Genomic DNA, 23,228 nt, shown 5'->3' on the forward strand with positions numbered 1-23,228 from the left:
CAGTAGAATTGATGCATTTGAGTTATGGTGTTGGAAGAGAATATTGAAAGTGCCACGGGCTGCCAAAAGAACCAACTGATCTGTGTTGGGAGAAGCGCAGCCAGAGTGCTCCTTGGAGGCCAGGATGGCCAAACTTTGTCTCTCATACTTTGGACATATTTTCAGGAGGGACCAGTTGCTGGAGAAGGAGATTTTGTTTGGTAAGGTGGAGAATCAGAGAAAAAGAGGAAGACCCCCCCAGCAAGATAGATTGGCAAAGTGGCAGCCTAAATGGGCTCAAGTGTGGCAACAATTGTGAGGTTGGCCCAGGACTGGGCAGTGTTTCATTCTGTTGTACTTAGGGTTGCTATGAGTCAGTATCGACTCGATGGCACCTAACAACAACAACAAATTACTATCATAACTGATTACAACTGTCACAATTATAAAGGTAGAAGATGTGTAACAAAAAGGGAAAAGGAGCTCTGGTAGCGTAGTGGTTGTGAATTGGGCTGCTAATCTCATGGTCAGCTGTTCGAAACTCCCAGCTGTTCTGCAGGAGAAAGATGAGGCTTTCTGCTCCCTTAAAGATTTACAGCCTCGGAAATCCTATGCAGAGTCACTATGAGTCGGAACCAACTCCATGGCACATAACACCAACAACAGGTAATCTTACATTCCAGCAACAGAGGACCCTAAGACGAGCAAGAAGAAAGAGCATGAGCGGAACATGGGGTCCTAACCAGAGAATCAGTAACACCAGGGATGGAGGCAGAAGTGATGTCATGGAGAAACAGAGCCCCTGAAGACTCTATCCTCATGGAAAGAGAAAGGCTGTGTGCTGATGGGCAGGGAGCTGGTTTGTAAAATGTGCCCATTGGTTGTTTAAATGATGATATATTCCTGCATATTTTTGTGTACATCAAAAAAGGGGATTGTAATCATTACAATGAAACTGGTTGAGTACAAAACTGATGTTCTGCCATGTATACTATCAATCAATTCACAATAAAAGCTTTAAGAAGAAAATAACAAAGATGAGTCCCCTAGGTTGGAAGACACTCAGAAAACACAGGGGCCGCAATAATGAACTTGTGCCCAGTCATGAACAATGGGGCATTGTTTCCTTCTGTTGTACATGGGGTCCCTGTGAGTAAAAGCCAAATCTACAGCAAGTAACAAGTAGAGAGATGGATGGTGGACTGGATGAATGGATGATAGGTTTTGGGGTTTTGCTTTTTTAACAAACAGATCACATTAATTGTTGACATGTAAAATTCACCAACACAGCGTGGTATCCTGTACGTCGAACCCACTCCATTAATCCTACAGTAGGCATAAATGCTGCAACCCCTAGCTGTCAGTTCCAAATACTGCTACAAAGAGATCTACCTCATTCTTTTGAATAACTACCTTGCTTTTTTTTGCTGTTGTTTTAACTTTTTATTGTGAGTTGGGTGAAGGTTTACAGAGCAAATTAGTTTTCCATTCAACAATTCATACACACACATCCTGTTTCATGCCATTGATTGTAATCCTCACACTGTTAAGTAACGCGACTTCTTGAATCTGAGCTGTCCCCTCCTTCCCGATGGACATTTGCCAATTCAGCAACAGGGGATCCCATGAATGCCCTGGTATATGAGTAGTTCTGGGTCATGCAGTAGGAATGGGCTTGCTGTTGTTAGGTGCCATCAAGTCGATACTGACTCATAGCAACCCTATGCACAACAGAATGAAACACTGCCCAGTCCTGGGCCAACCTCACAATTGTTGCCATGCTTGAATGGGATAGGCATGCTTAAGATCTTAGGAACTTCGCCACACTGTCCTCTCCCGAGTTCTATCAAAGGACAGACACTGGCTCCAACAGCATGAAAAGTTCTCAATTCCCCATACCTTCTTCCCAACTCGGGGCAATCCCAGTCTCACATTTGGTCAGACAGAGAGGAAAACAGACCAGATTCTGAACATCACACCAGGCTCCATCTGTGTCCTTTTCTTCCACAATTAAACCAGAAGGTCAAGTCTTGAGCACTCACAGCATGAGCTTCCCCACCCCTCCATTCTTCTCTTGCTCATTAGCCCCAGCCACACTGACCTGGCCCTTCCTACAGTGGACCAAGCCTCTTCTCACCTCCTGGCCTTACTGCTCTCTCCGCCCTGCACCTCTCCTCCCCCCGGTAACTCCTATTCATCTGGAGGGGGGACTTTAAACTTATTTTCCCATTTACTCAATGTTACTGTTGCTAGTAAGTACCATCAAGTCGGTTGGATTCCCAAGAAGCAGCTGGTGGGTTTGAACTGCCAACCTTGCAGTAAGCAGACCAGTGTTTATCCTACAACACTATATTTATAAAAGAGAGGGAATCATATTACCCATGAAAGGGTTGCTGTGAGAATTAAGTAAGATCCATAGTTTACAGCAAAGTTCTGTTGTGGTACTCTAGGATAAGTACTTGACAGCAACCACAAGGTAGGCGGTTCAAATCCACCAGCCGCTCCTCGGAAACCCTGTACAGGGTCACTATGGGTTGGGAGCGACTCACCAGCACTTAACAACAATAAAAGTTTACAGCACTTGATACAGCTTTTCAGAAAGTGTCATGGGGTGCCTCCTCCAGGAAGCCATTCCTGACTGCCCTGCCCCAGACAGGTTTCCATCCTTTCTTCAAGTCTTCGATTTTGGCATAGGTCACAAATATAATTAAACACTAACTTGTAACCATCTGCTTCATGTTTCCCTTCCCCATGAAGACCATGAAGTCATGGACAGAAATTCATCACGCCTACCACAGAAGAGGCACTTGGTGTATTTGTGACCAACTGAATGGCTGGATCTAACAAATTCCATCTTTGCCTCAATCATACTTAAGTATTAGAGGCTACATATCTTAGCACTGGTCTCACATTTCCATTTTCTCCCTTTCCATAGCTTTTTATAAAAACAGAAGATAAAATGCAGCCAAGCTCACTGCACAGACCAAAGATAGTCACAAAACTCAACCAGAACTGAGGGTGGTAGGCAGCGCTCCCGTGTGATCACGGGAAATGCTTGGGCTTTGTTTTTTGTTGTTGTTGTTGTTTTTTGGGGGGGGTTGTTGTTGTTGTTGTTGATTTACAAATGCTAACATTCAATACTCTACTTACACCTTCTGTTTGTCCTTTCAGGTCTACACCTTCCTCTGCTTGCTCCTGCCCCTCCCTCCAGAAAAATCTTAACTTTTGCTATTGGGGACTCTGGAATCTAGAGAGAGTCCACCCTACCCTGAGCAAGAGGTGACTTGTTGGAAATGAGGCAGGATGCTTGGGCCCTGAGAGGCTGCCTGCACCAGTAAGCTCTCTTGCCTTCTGGCTTCCAGCTGGATTCAACCAGAGGTTCATCAATAAGACACTCTAACAGAAGATGGGAGGGTGGGAGAAGAGAGAGGGTCTGTATTTATTCCCCTCTCCCTGATACATGCTAGATCTTGTGACTCTCTCTTAAGGTGCAGAATGATGATACTAGGTGACTACTAGGTGACTACTAAGACTAAGTCATAAAATCTTCCATTTGGCTTTCCCTGTCTTGGATGCTTGCTCTGGAACTGACTGACGCCTCCCACCAAACCAGCCTGCCAATCACAGGCGTGAGCCACGTTGGAAACAGATTCCCTCGCCCCAGTCAGACCTTCAGATGACTGCAGCCCTGGCCAACACCTTGACTGAAATCTATGAGAGACCCTGAGCCCAAACAATCTGGCTAAGTCACTCCTGGATGCCTGACCCCTGAAAGTTTATAAGATCATAAGAATTGATTGTTTTAAGCCACACAATTTTGGGGTGATTTGTTATGCAGCAATAAGCAAGTAATACAACTGGTAACAATGGTTCATGCTTCCACCCCACTTGCTGCTCCATCCTCCCCAAGATAGCCCTGTAACTCCCTCCCTCCTCTCAAGCGTCTTTTCATGTGTTTGTGGACCATTTGTACTATATATCCTCTTGGGTGAAATGTCCATTCATTTCCTTTGCTCTGGTTTTGTTTGGGTTTGTGTCTTTCAGTTGTTACATTATAGAAGCTTTTTATATGTCTGGAGATTAAGCCCCTATCAGATAGATAGTTCTCAAGTATTTTCTCCCCATCTGTAGGTTGTCTTTCCACTTTGTTGGTAAGGTCAGGTGTGCCCTCAAAAATCGTTTCTTGTGGTCTTCCCTGACACTCTTCAGTGACTGTTGTTGCTGTTGTTGTAGGTGCCACCTAGTTGCTTCTGACTCACAGTGACCCTGTGCACAAACAACAAAACACTGCTCCATCCTGAGCAATCTCACAACCATTGTTATTCTTCAATCCACTGTTGTCGCCACTCTATTAGATATGCACCACTGCTATTCAGAAGGTTTTCAGTGGCTAACTAGTCAGAAACTGTCCACCTTTCCTTCTTCCTAGTCTGTCTTAGACTGGAAGCTCCACTGAAAATACTCTGCTGGTATTTAAAATACCAGCATCACAGTAACACAAGCCACCACAATACAACAAACTGACAGACCAGTGGTGGCTTCAGTGACTAAGAACACGAATTGCTGGCAGATGCTAACAAGGCAGTCTCCAAAGAGGCGTGCACACATGCCATAAACCAACTTTTGGGGTTCAAGTAGGAAACGTTGTTGTTGTTGTAAAGTGCCATCAAATCTGTTCTATCTCACACAGAGTAGACAGGGCAGGGATGGGCAACTTGGACATTGGCTACCCAAAATAAGGTGGTGGTGGGGGGAGATACAAAGGCAAGAAGTGACTGGCTTACAAGCTTTCAAGAGGGAACATAGATTTAGAGGGCATGGGGGAAGGTAGAATCTCCAGTGAGTAGTATCCAATCTGTCTGGGTGGGGCTGATGAAATACAGATATGTCTCTTATGATACAATAGTGAATAATTATTATCAGGACTGATTGTGAGGGTTGGAAATGTAAAGGTAGACGTTTTATAGCAAGGAGGGGAGTGGTTAACTTTTCAGTCTAGAAGCAGAGGTCCCTGGGACCATCAATGGAGAAGAGTTGAGAGCAGGACCCTACCCAGAGAAGCAGTGATGCCTGAGATGGAGGCAGAGACGATGACGTGGAGAGATAGAGCAGCTGGGGACTTTAGATCCAGAGACAGAGAGGGGCTGTGCGCTGACAACCGGGGGAGGGGGGGCAGGCTTATAGTGTGTACCCTTTGGTTGGTTGATGAGGCATGGAAGGGATTGTAACCATGGCAATGAAACGATATACGATAGAATGAATGTAAAACTAATGTTCTACCATGTAAACTATCACATAATTCACAATAAAACATTTTTTTTTTTAATCTGTTCTGACTCATAGCAACCCTGTATCAAGTTTCCTAGGAGCACCTAGGGTTTGAACTTCTGACCTTGTGGTTCACAGTCCAGTGCTAATCCTACAGCATCATACATGGAGTCCAGGAAACATTAAAACACATATATATTCTTTTTTTTTTTTCTGGACAGGCAGACAAAGGCTTGTTTTATTGAATGACAGATGTATACAATTGCTCAGGCCGCTACATACAGACAAGAGCGAGGCAGCTTTATTTCTTGGTTTCTTCCTCCTTGGACAGAGTCTTGATGATCTCTTCTTTCTTTGCCTGGAGCCGTTCCTCCAAGCGCTTGCATGCTTCCTTGATCTTAGTTAGACCTGTGGGTCTCAGCCTGGTCAGCCAGGCACTTCTTACAGGTCTTGTCTGCCTTCGGCTTGTGGATGTGTTCATGAGAATCCGCTGGTTCTTAAACACGTTTCCCTTTACTTTCAGGTACAGGTTGTGATACACGTGGCAGTCAATCTTCTTAGATTCACAGTATCTTCTGATCAGCCGGCGCAGAATTCTCCTCATCATCATCCAGGCACCTTCTCAGGCATTCAAGCATTGGCAGTACCCTTCCACTTACCTATGCCCATACGCCTGCCCTTCCGGCAGGCTAAGGAATTTTTCCAGCATCAAGCCAGCCAACGGATAGTAATAGGCTTGTGGATTACCATCTTTGATCAGTTTCTGCATTTGCTGACAGAAGTTGGCATTGGCGATTTCATTGGTCCAACCAGACCTTCTTCCTGCCACAGCGGAGAACACTGGAGGCAAGCCTCTTCTGGAGCCCCAGCATACTCATGGCTGCAGCTGCAGCGCTGAATGGTGAACATATATATTCTTCATCTCCATTTCTGTGTAATATACAGAATATATTACCCACTGCCATGGAGTCTATTCCAACTCCTAGTAACCGTGTCAGACATAGGGCTTCTGACACTATAAATCTTTACAGGAGCATAAAGCCTCATCTTTCTCCTGAGAAGTGGATGTTAGGTTTGAAAAAGCCAATCTTGAAATTAGCAGCCCAATGCTTAACCCACTGCACCACAAGAACGCCCTACAAAATATATCACCTCGCTGCATCCATTCTAACTCATAGCAACCCTGCATAGGACTTCTGAGGCTCTAATCTTTACTGGAGCAGAAAGCCTCATCTTTCTCCCACAGAGTGGCTGGTGGCTTTGAACTGCCAACCTTGGGGTTAGCAGTCCAGTGTTTATCTTACAGCTCCACCAAGGCACCTTTACAGATTACATTAGTACTGCTGGAACCTAATACAATTTATAAATACAGAAGCATAAACATGGGGGAAAGAGAGTCAACATTTTTTACTGAGAAAAAGTAAACTTGAACTCATCGTGAGGGTTCCAATTCATGGCAACCACAACACCAAAACGTTACGGAGTCCAACTGCTCCGTAGGGTTTTCTTGGCTGTAATTTTTACACAGGTAGATTGCCAGTCCTTTCTTTCGCAGTGCTGCTGAGTGGGTTCAAACCACCAAGCTTTAACTTAGGAGACTAGCACAGTTTGCACCACCCAGGCCATCTATTGATCAATGATTGTTTGATGGATTGATTGGTTTATAGGGGTGAACTATTAAGAAAAACTTGGAGCCTTTTCCTCTAATGTTATTTTGCATTTGGCAATGTCTGGGAACATTTTTTGGTTGTCACAACTGGGGAAGGGCACTACTGGCATCAAGTGGGTAAATCTAGAGATGCTACTAAACAGCTTACAATTCACAGAACAGCCTCCTATCACCAAGAACTGCCTGGCCCAACTTATCAACAGTGTCAAAGATTAGAAACTGTCTGAAGCACTAGGATCTCAATTGCTTCTGCAGTCTTCCTGCGCTGTTTTTTCCCCAACTCTATTCTACAGAGTCCTGGTGCGGCACTGTGGGATAAACACTAACTAGACTGCTAACCACAAGGTTGGTGGTTCAAACCCACCAGCTGCTCCTTGGAAACCCTATACAGGGGTCGATATGAGTCAGAAACCACTGGACAGTACTTAACAACACTCTATTCTTTACCTCACTGTGACCTCAAACTTCAGGCACTCCATGCAAGTCAGCTCCTCCTCCAAGAAGTCATTCCTGATGCCCCCCACCCTTCCAGTCCCCTGTGTTACATTAGAATGATCTTGGCCTGCATGGTTCCCAACCTTCAGATTTGCAATGCAGATTCTCAGAAACTTAGGACAGTCGGATTCCCAAAGGCTGCCAAAGGCCAGGGATCTTTATTTTTAACAAGCACCCACAGCCTAGCTGTCCGCCCCCTTCGGACCCAGCACAAAGTACAGAACTCAGTGACTATTTGCATGTCTCTGGAACCAGGCGCTATCCACCCCCATCCCGCCCCATCCCCACTGCCAGGATGCAGCCACTACCATCATCCTCATTTGATAGAGGTGTAAACTGAGGTTCAGGAAAGTACAGTGACCTGGCCAGCGTGAGGAAGAGGCCCAGATCCGCATTAGCGCCAGACTCCTTCCTGACACATGGAGACAGGAAGGAACCAGAGGAAAGTGATGCACTCGGGTGGAGGGGTGTTGAGCTGGGATGTGCGGGGCCTCGCCGCGGCCCCGCCCCCACGAGGGACGTGAAGACGCGGACCCCGCGCAGCGTGGGAACATGTGACCGACTGCAGAGGCCGCGCCGCCTAGCATATCCGAGGTCTGCGCGCTCCGCTGCAGGACGCGGACCGGAGAAGACGGCCAGGGTTCGGGGCACAGGAGCAGGGGCTGAGCTAAGGCGGAGCCAAGGCGTCCGGCCCTCCAGAAACGAAAGCGAAAGAGGGGGCCAGAAAGGAAGGGCGGGCCGACCCGAAGCACCGCACCCCGCCCTGCTTGGCCGCTAGACCAACGGGCGCGGCCAGGTAGCGGGGCTGCTTGGCACGCCGTGCGGACCCTCACGGGGACTTGGCCGCTGTCACCATGTCTCAGGAAGGTGTGGAGGTAGGAGATGGCGACAGCCGCACAGGGAGCCCCTGAGAGATGCTGGGGAGGGACTGGGCGCGTGGAGGGGGCTTCGTAGTTCCCCAGGACCCTCATCATAAACTCAGATCTTCCAGCTGGCCAGTGCGCGACCCTCTAAGAAAACAGAGTGATCCCCTGTATTCTTAGAACGAAATGCGGCCTCCCTGAGAAAAAGCGGGGTCTTCAGCATCTGGGGTCAAAGGCCAGAAGTTACCTGGCTGATCTACCCACAGCCAGGGATGCTTGCCCGAGTCCTCCGCGCTCCATCCCCCAATATCCTGTGAAGACTTTGGCTTTTTCCAGGAAATACCGTAGGAGGATGGGGGTGAGGGGCAGAGACCAAACCCGAGGGTCAATTTCAGGCCGGGTGAAGGATGCCTGGGGAAGGAAAGGGGCCCGGGCGCCTCTCCTCCACCTACCGTAGCCCTTCTATGCACGTCCTAGCTGGAGAAGAGTGTCCGGCGCCTTCGAGAGAAGTTTCATGGGAAGGTATCCTCCCAAAAAGCGGGGGCGCTGATGAGAAAGTTTGATAGAGACCACACAGGAGTGGGGCGCTCCATCGTTTACGGTGAGCTGGGGGCCACGCGCAGGTGGGAAGGAGAGCCCAAGGCGGGAAGCGGTGCTGACTGCAGTGTCTGCGGGAGCCCTACCCTCTGCTTGGGTTCTGGGGGCCTGATGCACCCACAGCACCTCTGGGCTCCTTCACTTATTCGCCATCTCCCTGCCAGAGGTAAAGCAGAAAGATGGACAGGAACTGAGTAACGACCTACCGGCTCAGGTAACTTGCCCCTCCCCTCACAGGGTAGGGGAAGGGGAAGCGGAACCGAAGGGAACATCCATCAACTAAGAGCCTCCTCCGGAGCTGGAGGGACTAGGCGCGGTGTCCAGCCTCATTAACTTGGTCACCTTTTCATTGTGGGTCCCACGGGGGAGCTGGCAAATAGGAAGTGCTCAATATATGCTGATGGTGTGAAATCAAGGAGGCAGACACACAAAAAAATGTCAAAAAATGTCGACGTTGGGGAGCCCTGGAGGTTAGGGAAGGGTGCTTGGAGTATGATGCCAGCCACTGGGAAGAGGAGGGGATGGAAGAGGGATTGCTCAGGCTGACAGGTGAGCAAGGGACACCCAGAAAGGCTGGGAAAAGCAGGAGATGGGAGAGGAGAGAGCAGCTGGGAATCCCTATGTGGAATGAATGAATGAATAAATGAAAAGCTTTGAAGTGTGTGATGACCCAGCTGGTTTGGCATTGGTGGCTGGTAGACTATGATATTGCCTGCTCAGCACTTCCCATGGGCAGGGCTCAGGGAGACCCTGTGTTGACTGACTTGCAGGCACACAGTGACCCCATGAGCTAGGGCCCATTTGGTCTCCTCCCCATTTGGCAGACACGGAGGTACAGAGTGGTGACATCACTTGTCAGGTTCACACGCAAGCAGCTGGGATTTGAACCCTACTCCTCATGATGGTCCAGGGGCCCAGAGCTGGAAATGATGGAGATGGGATTTGAACCAGCATCTCTCTGAAAACAGGACCCAAGCACTTAGCTAAAACAGCACAACCCCAAAGAGGCAGACTGTCACCATACAAACATATGTGTGCCAGGGCATTCACAAAGAGAGCAGAGGGCCCTCTCCTCCATATTCAGCATCTCCAACAAACCCCCTCCTGTTGCTGAGCCTCAGTTTCCCTATCTGAGCAACAGGGATAACAGGTATGTGTGCTTCTCAGGACTGCTGTGCACACAGCTGGGGTGGCAGATACTAAGGTCAGGCATCTGACTCTCAGTAAGCAGAGAGCTGCTCAAACAGCTGTCATAAGCTAAGGGCACCCAACTTTCATGATGGACTCCAGAGAAGGAGCCCCTTCACCAACAAATGAGGGGGGCAAAGAGGCCTGAGCCCCATCCCGTCTCTGCCCCTGGTGTCTCCACCCAGGACCCACCTGAGGCCATGAAGCAGGACCAAGACATCCAGGTGAGTCAGCACCTGGGGCAAGGCCAGATGTGGACTGGGGGGAGGAGGCATCTCAGGGGAGGGATCTTACGTATGATTATGTTGGTAGAGGAGAGGTGCCCTCCCCCATTATCCCCACCCACTCTCACTCTACAGTCGGTGGCCGCCTCGCTCATGCCACTGACAGCAGCCAACCTACGCATGTTCCAACGGGCTCACAACGACCTGATCCCCGCCGTGGACCGGCAGTTCGCCTGCCCCTCTTGTGACTATGTCTGGTGGCGCTGTGTACCCAAGCGGAAGGAGGTGATAATCCAACTCCTGACCCCCATCCTCATGGCTGAACTTCTGATCTAAGATCATCAACTGCTGGACCCCTAATATGTAGACCCCTAATATGTAACCTCAGAGCTCAATCTCAGATCTAAACAGGAACCTGGCCTCCCTGGAGAGTAGAATGCCCCCAAGACATGAGCAGATTGAATTGATCCTAACCCGCTACTCTGACCCCCTAACTCTGCTGTTTAAAAGCAACCACTGATAGCAAAACTGGTCCCCAAAACTACCACCTCTGGTTCCCTTGCCACAACAACCAGCTCTGGAGAGAGAGGCCCCTGATTTGTAGCATTTGCCAATTCATGTGGTGTAAATATCACACTGTGGCCTATACACGCATGAAATCGGTAATGGTGAAGTAGGAAAGAGATGGTCAGGGTCAGAGAGAAGGGTACTTGAGATTCTCTTGCACATGACTTCCCACCCTAACTCCAAAGCCCTGCTCCTGGCCCCCAATGCTTATCTCACAGCTGATTGTGAGCCCATTTCTTCCTGCACACACACCCCTTCCCCTAGGTATCCCGATGCCGGAAATGCTGGGAGCACTATGACCCGGTGCCAACTGACAAGATGTGGGGCCTGGCTGAGTTCCACTGCCCGAAGTGTGGGCACAAATTCCGGTGAGGGCGCTGACACTCCCCCCCCCCCCCAACCCCGGCCCACCCTCACCCAGCCCTGCCCTGCCCTGGCCCCACCCTGGCCCAGCCTCACCCTCAGCAGTCCCTTCTGGACCCAGACCCTCACAGCCCTGCCCGCCCCCAGGGGCTGGGCACAGATGGGGTGCCAGTCCCCCTGCTACAGGTGCGGCTTCCTTGTGTTTCCGACGCGGATCCTGCCCCCACGTGTGGACGGAGACACACAACGTCGCAGCACCCACACCCATTCCTGCTCGGCTGCCGACTGCTACAACCGACGAGGTGAGGCCCCAGGACATCCCCACAACCTCTCCCACTGTGGACAGTCTACCCAGCCTTGGCTCTGGGGTCCAGCTATGTGGCCGTAAGAGCCAAGGTTTGCCTGCTCCTTCCACACACCTCCTGTGCCAGCTCCTCCTTCCCCGTATCTTGTGGTCCCCTCTGTCCTCCTATAGCCCCTTCCACACACTTGTGGGCTTGTTCACGAGGCTCTGTGGCTTCAGCCCCGTGGTCTCCATATTCTTGGCTTCAGGTTTTTCTCTTGTAATCTCTCTCAGATGATCCCCATGTCCTCGTCTCCTTTGTCTCCTGTGGCTTCAGATGCCCACAGCTCCACCTCTGAAATCCCCTATTCCTTCCATGTACTTGTGTCTTGGTCTCCAGTGGCCTCAGCCCCCTCCATCCTCAGAGTCATGTGGCCTTAAACCCCATGACCTCAGCACCTCTCTCTCCCTAGAGCCCCATGTGCCTGGGACATCCTGTGCACACCCCCAGAGCCGGAGACGGAACCACCTGCCCAAAGTCCTCCACCCCAGCAACCTTCACATCAGCAGTGGCTCCACCGTGGCCACCTGCCTGAGCCAGGGGGACCTCCTGGACGACCTGGATGACCTCATCCTAGAGGACCTGAAGGAGGAGGAGGAAGAGAAGGAGGAGGAGGAGGGTGGGCATGGGGCGTGACCCCTGTCAGGGGCAGATGCAAATCAGACACAGTCTGTGGATATTTTTGTGCTGTTATAAAATATGAGCTCAAACCAAGATACAAATGCTCCTGGGAGCTGTCTGGGGCTGGATATTGGTGACGGGGTGGCTGGGGTCCCACTTGCAAGGTCACAGGGGGCAGATCCAGAGGGAGGGTCTTTAGGATACAACCAGCACTCAGCCACAAAGGAGGTGTGACCGGGACAACTGAGGAACAGCATGGGGAAACAGGTGGACAGATGGTCACAGCCTCAGGGGCCGGATCAGCATGGCAGCCTTCTTGAGAGAGTATGCCCCGCCATGAAACTCAGCCCAGTAGACGCCATCCTGGTAGCGGCTGCGGTAGTGACCACCACGGTGCCACACACCATTGAGATTGGAGTGAGCACAGGCGTGATACCACCAGCCTCCCCGCTGGTACAGGGCACAGTTACCTGAGGGAAGAGAGTCCTTGTCCTCTTACCAGCATAAAAACCTCTACCAACACCTCACTGATGCAAGGCTTTTGCCAGGCATTCTCATCAACCCCCTTACAGTCTTAATTGAATATAAGCCCTTATCCTCGATCTCCTCATCAAAATAGAAGTCCTGGCCTCTACTTTGTTCTTTAGAGAAATATCCTTAATTCTAGCTTCTTACCAAAATACAAGTCCCACTTTTCTGTAAGCTAAGAGATCTACCTCTTGTTTTATCATGGGGCTGGGAGGAAGGCTGGGGACAACCCTCCTCTACTTCCTTTCCACAGTCTTAGCTCCCATATCCTGTCCTTCACCAGACAGGTGTCCTGACTTTTATAATGCCACATCAGAGAAGGAATCTGGACTTCACATCCCCCTCACCATAATAAAAGTGCTATCCTTGCATCTTAACAGAATAAAAGTTGCTTGCACTTACCAGAGAGGAGATTTGCTCCACCCCTTCCATCCCCTCATTAAAATAAGAGCCTACCTTTCCCACCCCACCCACCCCCACAAAAACAAGAGCTCTCCTTACCAGAGTAAGAATCTCGGTCCCTATCCACAGTGCTGAAAGGCTTGTCATTGTGCCAGGAGAGAGAGTCTCCAGCATCACCGTGGTATTGGCCAAGCCGCAGGCGATAATGGTCACTCTCAGGCTCCAAGGAGAAACCGTCATAATGGGCACGTGCCCCACGGCCACCCCAGTCTTCTAGAAGCACCAGCAGCTCATGGTCCCCACGGCTAGTCAGCTGGTGCACTGCCTCCAGGCCCAGCCAGTATTCCCCATCAGGCCGCCCGAAGCCTGCCTGGCAAGGCAGGAAGGTCACATGGTCAGGAGCAGACACCACCCTACCCACCCAGCCCTGCCCTTGCCCCCACTCACCTTGTAGTGCTGCCAGGTAGTGAAGAAATTGACAGAGCCATCTTGTCGCCGCTGAATCACAGTCCAGCCTCCACCTTCCAGCTGCTGCTCACACCAGGCTGATACTAGGTGCCGGCCCAATCGCAGCTCATAAACTCCACTCTGCCCCTGACCTGCCTGCTGGGCCTCTGCACAGTCCCGCCACGGGCCTGTGGACACACAGATAGGGGAGGCACAGCCTGAGCCACCCAACCCCTTGCTGGAGTAAGAATCCAGATTCTCCTTGATTTCCTTACCAAAATAGAAGTCCTGCCTCTCCCATCCCTTCACCAGAACAAGAACCCACCAGACCCATTTTCTCACCTGAGTAAAACTCTAGGTCTTTCCCTCACCAGAGCAAATGTGAAGCTTGGGGTTCTTAAACCCTGGTTCTGTGGTCTCCTCACCAGAACAGAAGTCCTGAGCATATTGGTCTAAACCTGTTCAAGTTCTCACCAAAGTACCAGTCCTAAATCCCCTGTCCCTTCATCAAAAATAGGAGTCCCTCCTCTACTCTTCATACCACCATGGTCTTTTTATCACAATAAGAATCACGCTTCTCTGTCCTGTCAGCAAAATAAAGGCATCGTTTCCTTCAGTCTACCCACCATTGAAAACTTGACTCTGTGTCACTCTACCCACACTGCACTGGGGATGTCCTCACTTGCCACACCCCAATAGCACTGCCATCTCACCTGCTGGCTTGGTAGAGGCTGCAGAATGCCCTGTGGGAGTGGGTGAGACCAGCATCCTCTGCTGTCTCAGGGTCTGGCCTTTCGGGGGCTCTGGGACTGGATCCAGCCTCTTGCCACTGTCATTGGTACCACCCACCAAACTGACCGGAACCACGGGCACCAAGGGTGGTGGCAGGACCTGGGGTGGCCAAGAACATCTGGGATATGATAACACTAACCCTCAGCCAAAGCCCTACCCAACCCAGGGCCAGGGATGGTGGGTAACTCTCCCCATCCCTAGAGGAGCAGATCAAGTGAGGGTACATCCCCGCCCCAAAACTAACCCTCACAGCCCAACTCTTGGACTCAAGAGTAGAGCTGGGCTTAAATCCCCACTGGTGCTCAACAGTTTAATCAGTCTGCACCTTGTTAGTTGTTAGATGCCGTTGACTTGGTTCTGACTCAAAGCAACCCTGTACACAATGAAACTGCTCAATCCTGTGCCATCCTCACAACCAGTGCTGCTGCATCTGTCATATTGCTACGTGCAGTTGAGTTGGTTACAACTTACAGCAACCCTGTATAGGGTTTCCACCGAGCGGCTGGTGGGTTTGAACTGCTGACCTTCCAGTTCAAACCAATTTGTGGTCCAGTGCTTATCCTACCGCACCACACCAAGATTCTGCATAGTTAGTCTCCTCTAGAGTAAAGATAATCACACATTCAATACTTAATATTATTAAATCTTTCTGACTCCGTACAAAATAGTGACTGGTACAGGGCAACAAGCTCTTCCCCGAAACACAAGGGCATTTTGAGCTCAGAATGTTGCGTGGATGCACATTACATAACGGAGTCCTGGTGTGGCGCTGTAGACCACAAGGTAACTAGCTGCTCTTCAGAAACAGGGTTGTGATGAGTCCAACCGACTCGGCGGCACTTAACATATTACATAACACCCTCAACACGGTTTTTAGTCTATATCCACGTGGTAAGAGTATGTTGGATTACAAATTCCTATCGCAGTCGCTCCATATGATAAGCATGGACTGTGACAAGGTTGGCAGTTCGAACCCACCAGCCGATCCACGAGGGAAAAATGAGGCTTTCTGCTCCCGCCTCAGAAACCCTAAATATGGTCGCTATGAGTCGGGATCAACTAAACGACACCTAATAACAACGAATAGTCACATTAAGTGACTACATTGAAACCAAATGGTCACCAGTCACATCTTGACCCAAATGAGTTTTGACAAAACTTCAGTTTTCAGGGTGTTTCAAGATTTGTTAGTGTGGATAAGTGGGGTGCAAGAGGCCCATTTCACAGCCCATGCATGCTGGGAGTGACAGGTGGTTCCCACGACTTCAGGATTACCTGCTGCTGCCCGCCTCCACCCGCGGGGCACAGGCGCTCCAGGCGGGCTATGAGGCTGCTCTGCTGGCTGACCAGCTGCGCCAACTCGCGGAACTTGACGTCCAGCTCGTGGAATCGTAGGGCTGCACGCTGCGCCTCGGCTGAGGCGTTGAGCACGCGTTCACCTAGCAGCGCCAAGGCCGCGGCAGGCTCCGCCCCCGGACCCGGGACTGCCCCCGGACCCGCCCCTGGACCCGCCTCGTGCTGGAGCTGCGCGCGCAGCTGGCCCAGGCGCGCGCTCAGGCCACGGCTCTCCTTGCGCAGCGCGCGCACCTCGCCTGCCACCGCGCCATCTGCCGCCGCCACCCGTTGCAGTTCGTGCAGCAGCTCCTCGTGGCGACCCACACGAACGCGCAACGCCGCCACTTCGCTGGCGTTCACTGCCTCGGGCTCCCGCCGCGCGGCCACAGGTCCACTCCAGCACACGGCACCAGTGAACTTCTGCTGGGGCAACACGAAGGTGTAGGTGCAGCGCGGGGTGCCAGCCTGTGCCCAGGTCGCGCTCAGCAGGAGCAGCAGCTGCAACGTGCGCCACCAGGATGCTGACATGGTGGACCTGCAGGCAGAGAAGGAAGTAGGACTCTAGAGCCTGGCCAGACCCATCTGTCCTGTACAGGAATATTCGTGTGGCCCCTGCATGGCTTCTTCCCCCCGCCACTCAAGATGCCCCAGTGGTATCCTGCCCTGCCTCCCCACCACTCTCCAGGCGCCCTGTGGGCATGTCTCACAGGTGTCTTGTGCATTCATTCAACAAGCATTCATTGAACTCTTACTTGTGTCCTGGCCTCTGTTCAAGCGCTGAGAAGACGGTTGGGAATAAAACAGACAGAAATCCCAGCCCTGGTAAGCAAGAAACATGACACACAGTTTAAACAATCTGTGAGATGATGCTAAGTGCTAAAAATAAGAGTAAACCAGGAGAGAGACAATGGAGCTGAAGGGGCTATGGAGGTGACTAGGGTGAAGACGTCCCAGGCAGTGTGAAGGCCCTGAGCCACTGTACTGATGCTACTGGAGCGGAAACTGATCCAGCTTCATTAGCCATTGTTGTTAAGTGCCATCAAGTCGGTTTCGACCCATGGGTTTCCTAGGAGCAGCTGGTGAGTTTGAACCGCCGACCTTGCAGTTCAAACGGCTTTGCAGTCTGGTGCATTAACCCACAGCACCACACCAGCTGGCTTTATTTAGGCTCTGAATTCCTCCAGGTTCCTCTCAGCCTACCCTCCCAGCTGGAGACACCATCTGAATTTCCTTTACGGCAACCGCCTCCCTGTTCCCGCCTTCACCCACCCACCCCAGTCTGTCCTCTCCACAACCACCAGAGGGCGCCTGTGAACACCCGAATCTGGGGTCCTCCCTCCTCTGCTCACAGCCCATGAAGGTTCCCATCGCACTCAGAGAAAACGCCCTGCGCTGCGCAGTCTGCTGGTCACTTCCATACCCTCACCTTCTCCGGCTCGCTTTCCAGCCCCGTTGGTCTTCAGATGCTCCAGGCACACACTGTGCACCTTTGCACTTGCCATTTCTTCAGCCTGGAACTCACCACTTAATTTTACCATGCTCCTGGTGTGAACACGGCAGGCACGTAGGGATGAAAGTAGGGCTGGTGTCTGTGTGGACTCCAGGGCGTGTGTTTTGGGGCCTGGTGGCGTTCCGTGCAGGCGGGGTGATGACGTAGAACGTGTCACAAGTATTGCCAAGCACATTCCCTCTCTTTAGTCCAGTCTCAGCTCAAATGTCCCCACACCCCAGAAGCCCTTCCTGAACATCACCAATAGAGTTAGTAGTATTCCTCTTAATTCCTCCCTATTACAGTGTCTTACATGACCTGATTTCTTCTCCAAAATAGCAGCCTGAGGCTGCTCTGTCCTCAGTGCCTGAAACAGTACCTGGTACACAGTAGATGCTCAGTAAATGTTTGTTGGGTGAATGGATGTGCTCTGGCCCCACCCCCAGTGTTTCTACTCATGGTCAAGTAGCCGTACAGGGTCCACACAGAGCCCGCTGCCATTACCTTCATGCCTGAGCACACCAGGCCCACATGCACACTGTCTCTCAAACATGTAAATACATGCCTGTGTACACATGTGTACTTGGTGATGCACATGACATTCCATGTATCCACACGATCCTCCTCCTCCCACCTGCCCTGCCTTCTTCACTGTCAAGCACCTCCTTCATTCATACAGCAAGCACCTACTGGTTGCCAGGACCTGTTCTAGGCAGCAGGGACCCAGCTGTGGCCAAGACAGAGCTAACCCCTGGAGCGGAAAGCCTGGTTGGGGAAACAGAAAGTAGGTAGGTCAGAGGGTGAGACGTGCTGAGGGGGAAAGTAAAGAGAGGTGGGATAAGGGGGACAGAGCCCCAGAGTGGGTCATGAAAGGCCTTGCTGACAAGATGATGCTTGAGCAAAGCTCAGAGGAGGAAGAGAAGGGAAAACGCAGTGGAGACCCAGGGAACAGCTAATGCAGAGGCCCTGAGGTGGCCCTTGGCTTGATGAACTCAGGGGTTGCCGTAGAGGCCCCTGTGGCTGAAGCAGAGCAGCGAAGGAAAATGGGGAAGAGCATGGGGGCATGCAGGGTCTCCGGTGTTTGACTCTGGTTAGGTGGAGCCTTGGAAGTTCTGAGCTGGGGAAGGCCCTTTCACTGCTGCTCATGCACTCCAAGCAGGGTGAGCCGGGGTACTCTCCCTACTACAGGTATGGACCTGCTACCTAGGAGGGACCTGGGAGCCCCCCAGTCAACCCGAGAACAGGGTCTCCCAACAGTATCAGCCCCACCTGCCTCCCTCCCTACCTTCTCACCTCTCAACGCCCAAGGCTCTGGGTCCAGCAAGGCTTAGAGCAGGCCCGGGAAGTCCAAGGAGGAGCCGAGGGTCCTCAGGGGCCTCTGAGCTGGGGAAGGGGAGCAGCCAGTGGGAAGGCAGGAAGGAAGAGGCTTGGTAAACCCTTCCATACCCCCACCCCCAACCCCACTGCCTGAGACTAGCTGTAATGAGGAGGCCCAACTGTAAATATTTAGTATTTCCTGTCTGAGAACTAAGGCTGACTTGCCAGACCCCCCTGCCCAGGCCACCAGGGCCTGATAACACGGGTCAGTGCCCTGGACATTTCCCTCGGGCGGGCACAGAGCATGGGAGGCTGTGGAACCAGACACAAACACACCCGCCACCCCACAAAAAGCACAGCGGCGATCTGCAGTGGGCACCTGCTCCATACTTCACAGGTTCTAAATTCTTTATATCTTTTCTCAAATCCAAGACACCTGAGATGCCTTCTATAGCAGAGTCACTGCCACCAAGTCAATTCCAACAGGACAGAATAGACCGGCTCCTTAGGGTTCTTGAGGTTGTAAATCTTAACGGGTGCCGACAGCCACATCTTTTTCTCAAGCGGCTGGTGGGTTTGAACCGACAATCTTGCTACCGTAAGCATTAGCAGCTTTAATCCACAGTGCCAAGTTCCATTATACAACAGAGGACACTAAAGCTCAGAAAGAAAGTGTGACTTGCTCATGGTCACACAGCCAGAAAGGGACCACAATGGGAGTTAGGCTAGGCAGCATGGGTCCCGAGCTCACCCACCTACATCACCAGCGCAGTGTGCACATGTAAGCACACACAAAATGCACACACATACCCGAGGAGACATGCAAATCAGTACACAAAACAGACAGATGCTGGACCAGTAAGAACCCTGAGAATCAGTATGTGTGTGTGTGGCACATCAGAAACAAACCAGATACCACCCCATGTATGTCAGAGTAGAATTCTGTTCCATAGGGTTTCCAATGACTGATTCTTCTGCAGTAGATCCCTAGGCCTGTCTTCTGAAGCACCTCTGGGTGGACTTGAACCATCAACCTTTTGGTTAGCTGCCAGTCCATTAACCGTCTGCACCACCCACGGACTCATCAGACATACTTAACCCACAACACACACCAGGCAACAACTGTGTTCAAATTAGCCTCACATACACACCCTGTGGACTGAGGGTATCTGTTTCAGTGGCAAACACCTCCCCACTTTACCCCAGGGCCACGTGGTCACACTAACAGAGACACAAGGCAGATACAAAGCCAGATCCTGATGCCTGCAGGCCAGTGTGGGTGTTTCCATTGATCTCTCATCTATGGTCATATTGTCAAACAGGTCAAATTATCCAGCAATGAAAACACAGGCAGAGGTGTAAAGACTCACGTGGAGTCCAGGAATCTTGGCCCAGGGTGTCCGACCTGTAAGAAGGCCTCACCAACCAGCAGAACAGACACTTACTTGGGGAGTAGTCTCCTTCCCCCAGTTCACAATGTCCTGAACTCGTAACCTAAGTGAACGCCTGGGCTGAAAAAGGAAATGGTCCTCCCAGATCTGAGAGAAACTGCCAGGCTGGGCTCTGGGCCGGGGCCGGGGGCGGGGATGGGGGGGCCCTACCTGGGTCCCTCGGCCCCCCCACCCGCAGCTCACTTTGGCAGCAGAGAGAGAAGAAACCTCGTAAGTCACAGAGAAGGGCTGACGGAGGGGAGAGAGTCCAAAAGACAGGGATATAGGGAGATGAAAAAAGAAATGAAGAGGCGGGGAAAGAGTTAAGGCTCCTCACACTGGGAGGACGATAGAAATGGGGAAAATTGGAGATGATGGCAGACACAAGTCTGAAGGAGAGAAGACGGGGCTGGAAAGGGGGAGACAGAGGTGGGGAAGGCAGACATAAGTGGGGAGAGAAATGTTCAGCCCAGGAAGGGGTGTCCCTCCCCGCAACCCCCAGGTTCTGGGGAAGAAGCCAGAGGCCTGTGGCCAAGACTGGGACTCAGAGGAAATGGGGAGGGGGTGGATTATTCAAGAAGCGCCTGCCTTGTCCAGAGTTTCCAGAAGGTGAGGTGGAGTTTCCATCCTTTAGCCTGTCTGCAGACAGAGCCCCCGCAGAGCAGCTGGGGCCCCCAGTGAGTAATTGCCCAATTCTTTGGTTGCAACCAAAATGCCTGTTGCCAGTGTACCAGCCACTGAGCATACATTTGCACTCTTAATTCTGGGTCAGAAAGGACTTCTTCATCCTCACTTTAGGAAACTTGATATGCCTTGGAGTAGAGAAAGTTATCAAAATCATGCAGCTAAAATAAAAATAAAAGATGTTATCAGGTAAATTAGTATAAAATCAAATCAGAGTAGGGTGGGTCCTAACTCCATCTGAGTGGTGTCCTTATAAAAAGGAGATGACAGACAGACAAAGACAGGCTATATGAAAAGGCATCTACAAGCCGAGTAAAACCTAAATCTACTAGAAACTGGAAGAGCTGAAGATATGCTGCTAGAATCCAGCATGGAAGAAGCGATCCTACCAAAACCTCCGAAGGTATCAAGTCAGATCTCAAATCCCCAGCCTCCAAAACCATAAGACAATAAATTTCTGTTCGTTAAAGACAAATAAGAGAAAATAAATCCAAAGGAAAGGAAGGTGGCATTTGACACTGGTGGTGGTGGTTATGTGTCATGGAGTCGGTTCCAACTCATAGCCATTCTGTACAGGGTTTCTGAGGCTGTAAATCTTTATGGGAGCAGAAAGCCTCATCTTTCTCCCATGAAACAGCTGGTAGTTTCAAACTGCTGACTTTAAGGTTCACAGACCGATTTGTAACCACTACACTACCAGAGCTCCTTTACATTGTTAGTTGTTGTTAAGTGCCGTCGAGTTGATTCCGACCCATAATGACCCTGTACAGGGTTTCCGATGAGCAGCTGGTGAGCTTGAACCACCAACCTTGCAGTTCAAACGGCTTCGCAGTCTGGCGCATTAACCCACAGAGCCACACCAGGATTCCTCCTTTACATTAGATGGGAAAACTTTATCTTGGATAACTTTACCTTATGAAAATACACACTCAAGACATTGAAATCTAGCATTTTAATTTTAATAGAAACTTTCTTAACTTCATTGTTGTTAAGTGCCATTAAGTTCCACCTCATGTTGTTGTTGTTAAGTGCCATTGAGTCGGTACCGACTCATAGCGACCCTGTACACAGCAGAACGAAATACTGCCTGATCCTGTGCCAACCTCACAATATTGCCACACCTTAATGTTGCCACTGTGTTAATCCATCTCATTGGGGGTCTTCCTCTTTTTCTCTGACCCTCCCACTCTATCAAACACGATATCCTTCTCCAGGGACTGGTCCCTCCTGGTAATACGCCCTAAGTACAAGAGATGAAGTCTGACCATCCTGACTTTCAAGGACCATTCTGGCTGTACTTCTTCCAACAGATGTTTGTTCTTTTGGCAATCCATTGTACTTTCAGTATTCTCCTCCAACACCGTAACTCAATTGCATCGGTTCTTCTACGGTCTTCCTTATTCACTGTGCAACTTTCACATGCATATGAGGTTATTGAAAATACCATGGCTTGAGTCAGGCACACTTTAGTCCTCAAACTGACATCTCTGCTTTTCAACACTTTAAAGTGGTCTTGTGCTGCAGATTTGCCCAAGGCAATATGTCATTTGATTTCTTGACTGCTGCTTCCATGAGTGTTGATGGTTGATATGAGCAAAATGAAGTCTTGGACAACTTCAGTCTTCTCTCCATTTATATGGATTTTGCTTATTTTTCCAGTGGTGAGGATTTTTGTTTTCTTTTCATTGAGATGCAATCCATATGAAGGTCTTTGACCTTCATCAGTAAGTATTTTGAGTCCTCATTGCTTTCAGCAAGCAAGGTTGTATCATGGGCATATCACAGGTTATTAATGAGTCTTCCTCCAATACGGATGCCATGTTTTTCTTCATATAGTACAGCTTCTCGGATTATTTGCTCATCATATAATCTGTTTCATATTGAAAAAGTATGGTGAAACAAACCCTGGTGCGCACCTTTCCTAATTTTAAACCTTGTTCTGTTTAAATGGCTGCCTCTTGGCCTATGTGCAGGTTCCTCATAAGTATTCCAGAATACACACACATTCTCCACAATGTTGTCCATAGCTTGTCATGATCCACACACATTCGAAAGCCTTTGTGTAATCAATACATCACAGGTAAACGTCTTTCTGGTATTCTCTGCTTTCAGGCAAGATCCATCTGATCATGTATAAGGTATCCAAGAAACGTCTAGTGGGTTTGAGCCACCAGCCTTGTGGTTAGCAATCCAGTGCTGATCCTACAACACCACACCAGGACTCTCATTTCATTAGTTGTTGTGTGCTGTTGAGTCGGTTCCAGCTCATAGTGATCCTGTATAAGGTTTCCAAGGAGCAGCTGGTGGGTTTGAACCGCCGACCTTGTGATCCAAACTGACCTTGCAGTTCAGTGCTTGTCCTATAGCACTACACTTACTCCTCTTACTCACTGTTGTTGTTAAGTGCCGTTGAGGTTGGGTTGGCTCCAACTCATAGTGACCCTGTATAGGGTTTTCAAGAAGCGGCTGGTGAGTTTGAACCACCAACTTTGTGATCTTCATTGTTGTAAAGTGCTGTCGAGTTCTGACTCAGCACTGTATGGTTTCCAAGGAGCAGCTGCTGGGTTTGAACTGCTGACATTGTCTCTTACTTCACTGTTGTTGTAAGTGCCATTGAGTCCGTTGC

The 23,228-nt window shown here is 50.4% G+C and overlaps 2 protein-coding genes and 1 pseudogene across 2 annotated transcripts; 1 reads left to right on the forward strand and 2 right to left on the reverse strand.

The window, feature by feature from the left end:
• Positions 1-5,548: 5,548 nt before the first annotated feature.
• On the reverse strand, positions 5,549-6,134 carry LOC102838431 (annotated as a pseudogene).
• A 2,131-nt stretch (positions 6,135-8,265) lies between these two features.
• Positions 8,266-12,193, forward strand: LOC102835298 (chromosome unknown open reading frame, human C19orf66). The gene is made up of 8 exons (XM_006875157.1): positions 8,266-8,286; positions 8,752-8,875; positions 9,036-9,085; positions 10,245-10,283; positions 10,419-10,568; positions 11,115-11,218; positions 11,361-11,515; positions 11,970-12,193. The coding sequence occupies exons 1-8, from the start codon at positions 8,266-8,268 to the stop codon at positions 12,191-12,193; spliced, it is 867 nt and encodes a 288-aa protein (XP_006875219.1).
• Positions 12,194-12,457: 264 nt separating this feature from the next.
• ANGPTL6 (angiopoietin-like 6) lies at positions 12,458-16,210 on the reverse strand. Its single transcript, XM_006875078.1, has 5 exons — positions 15,623-16,210; positions 14,269-14,446; positions 13,556-13,743; positions 13,208-13,478; positions 12,458-12,648 (listed from the first exon to the last, which is right to left on the reverse strand). Exons 1-5 carry the CDS (start codon positions 16,208-16,210, stop codon positions 12,458-12,460), a joined length of 1,416 nt encoding a protein of 471 aa, XP_006875140.1.
• Between the last annotated feature and the right edge of the window lie 7,018 nt (positions 16,211-23,228).

This window comes from Chrysochloris asiatica, unplaced genomic scaffold (assembly GCF_000296735.1).
Source record: "Chrysochloris asiatica unplaced genomic scaffold, ChrAsi1.0 scaffold00312, whole genome shotgun sequence".
NCBI lineage: Eukaryota > Metazoa > Chordata > Mammalia > Afrosoricida > Chrysochloridae > Chrysochloris > Chrysochloris asiatica.

Coding starts and splice junctions, on each gene's coding strand:
- LOC102835298 (XM_006875157.1), top strand. CDS start 8,266: ATGTCTCAGGAAGGTGTGGAG. Junction 10,569..11,114: donor GTGTACCCAAGCGGAAGGAG/GTGATAATCCAA, acceptor CCCTTCCCCTAG/GTATCCCGATGCCGGAAATG. Junction 11,516..11,969: donor CGACTGCTACAACCGACGAG/GTGAGGCCCCAG, acceptor CTCTCTCCCTAG/AGCCCCATGTGCCTGGGACA.
- ANGPTL6 (XM_006875078.1), bottom strand. CDS start 16,210: ATGTCAGCATCCTGGTGGCGCACGTTGCAGCTGCTGCTCCTGCTGAGC. Junction 13,744..14,268: donor AGCCTCTACCAAGCCAGCAG/GTGAGATGGCAG, acceptor GTGTGTCCACAG/GCCCGTGGCGGGACTGTGCA. Junction 12,649..13,207: donor GGACCGAGATTCTTACTCTG/GTAAGGAGAGCT, acceptor CTCTTCCCTCAG/GTAACTGTGCCCTGTACCAG.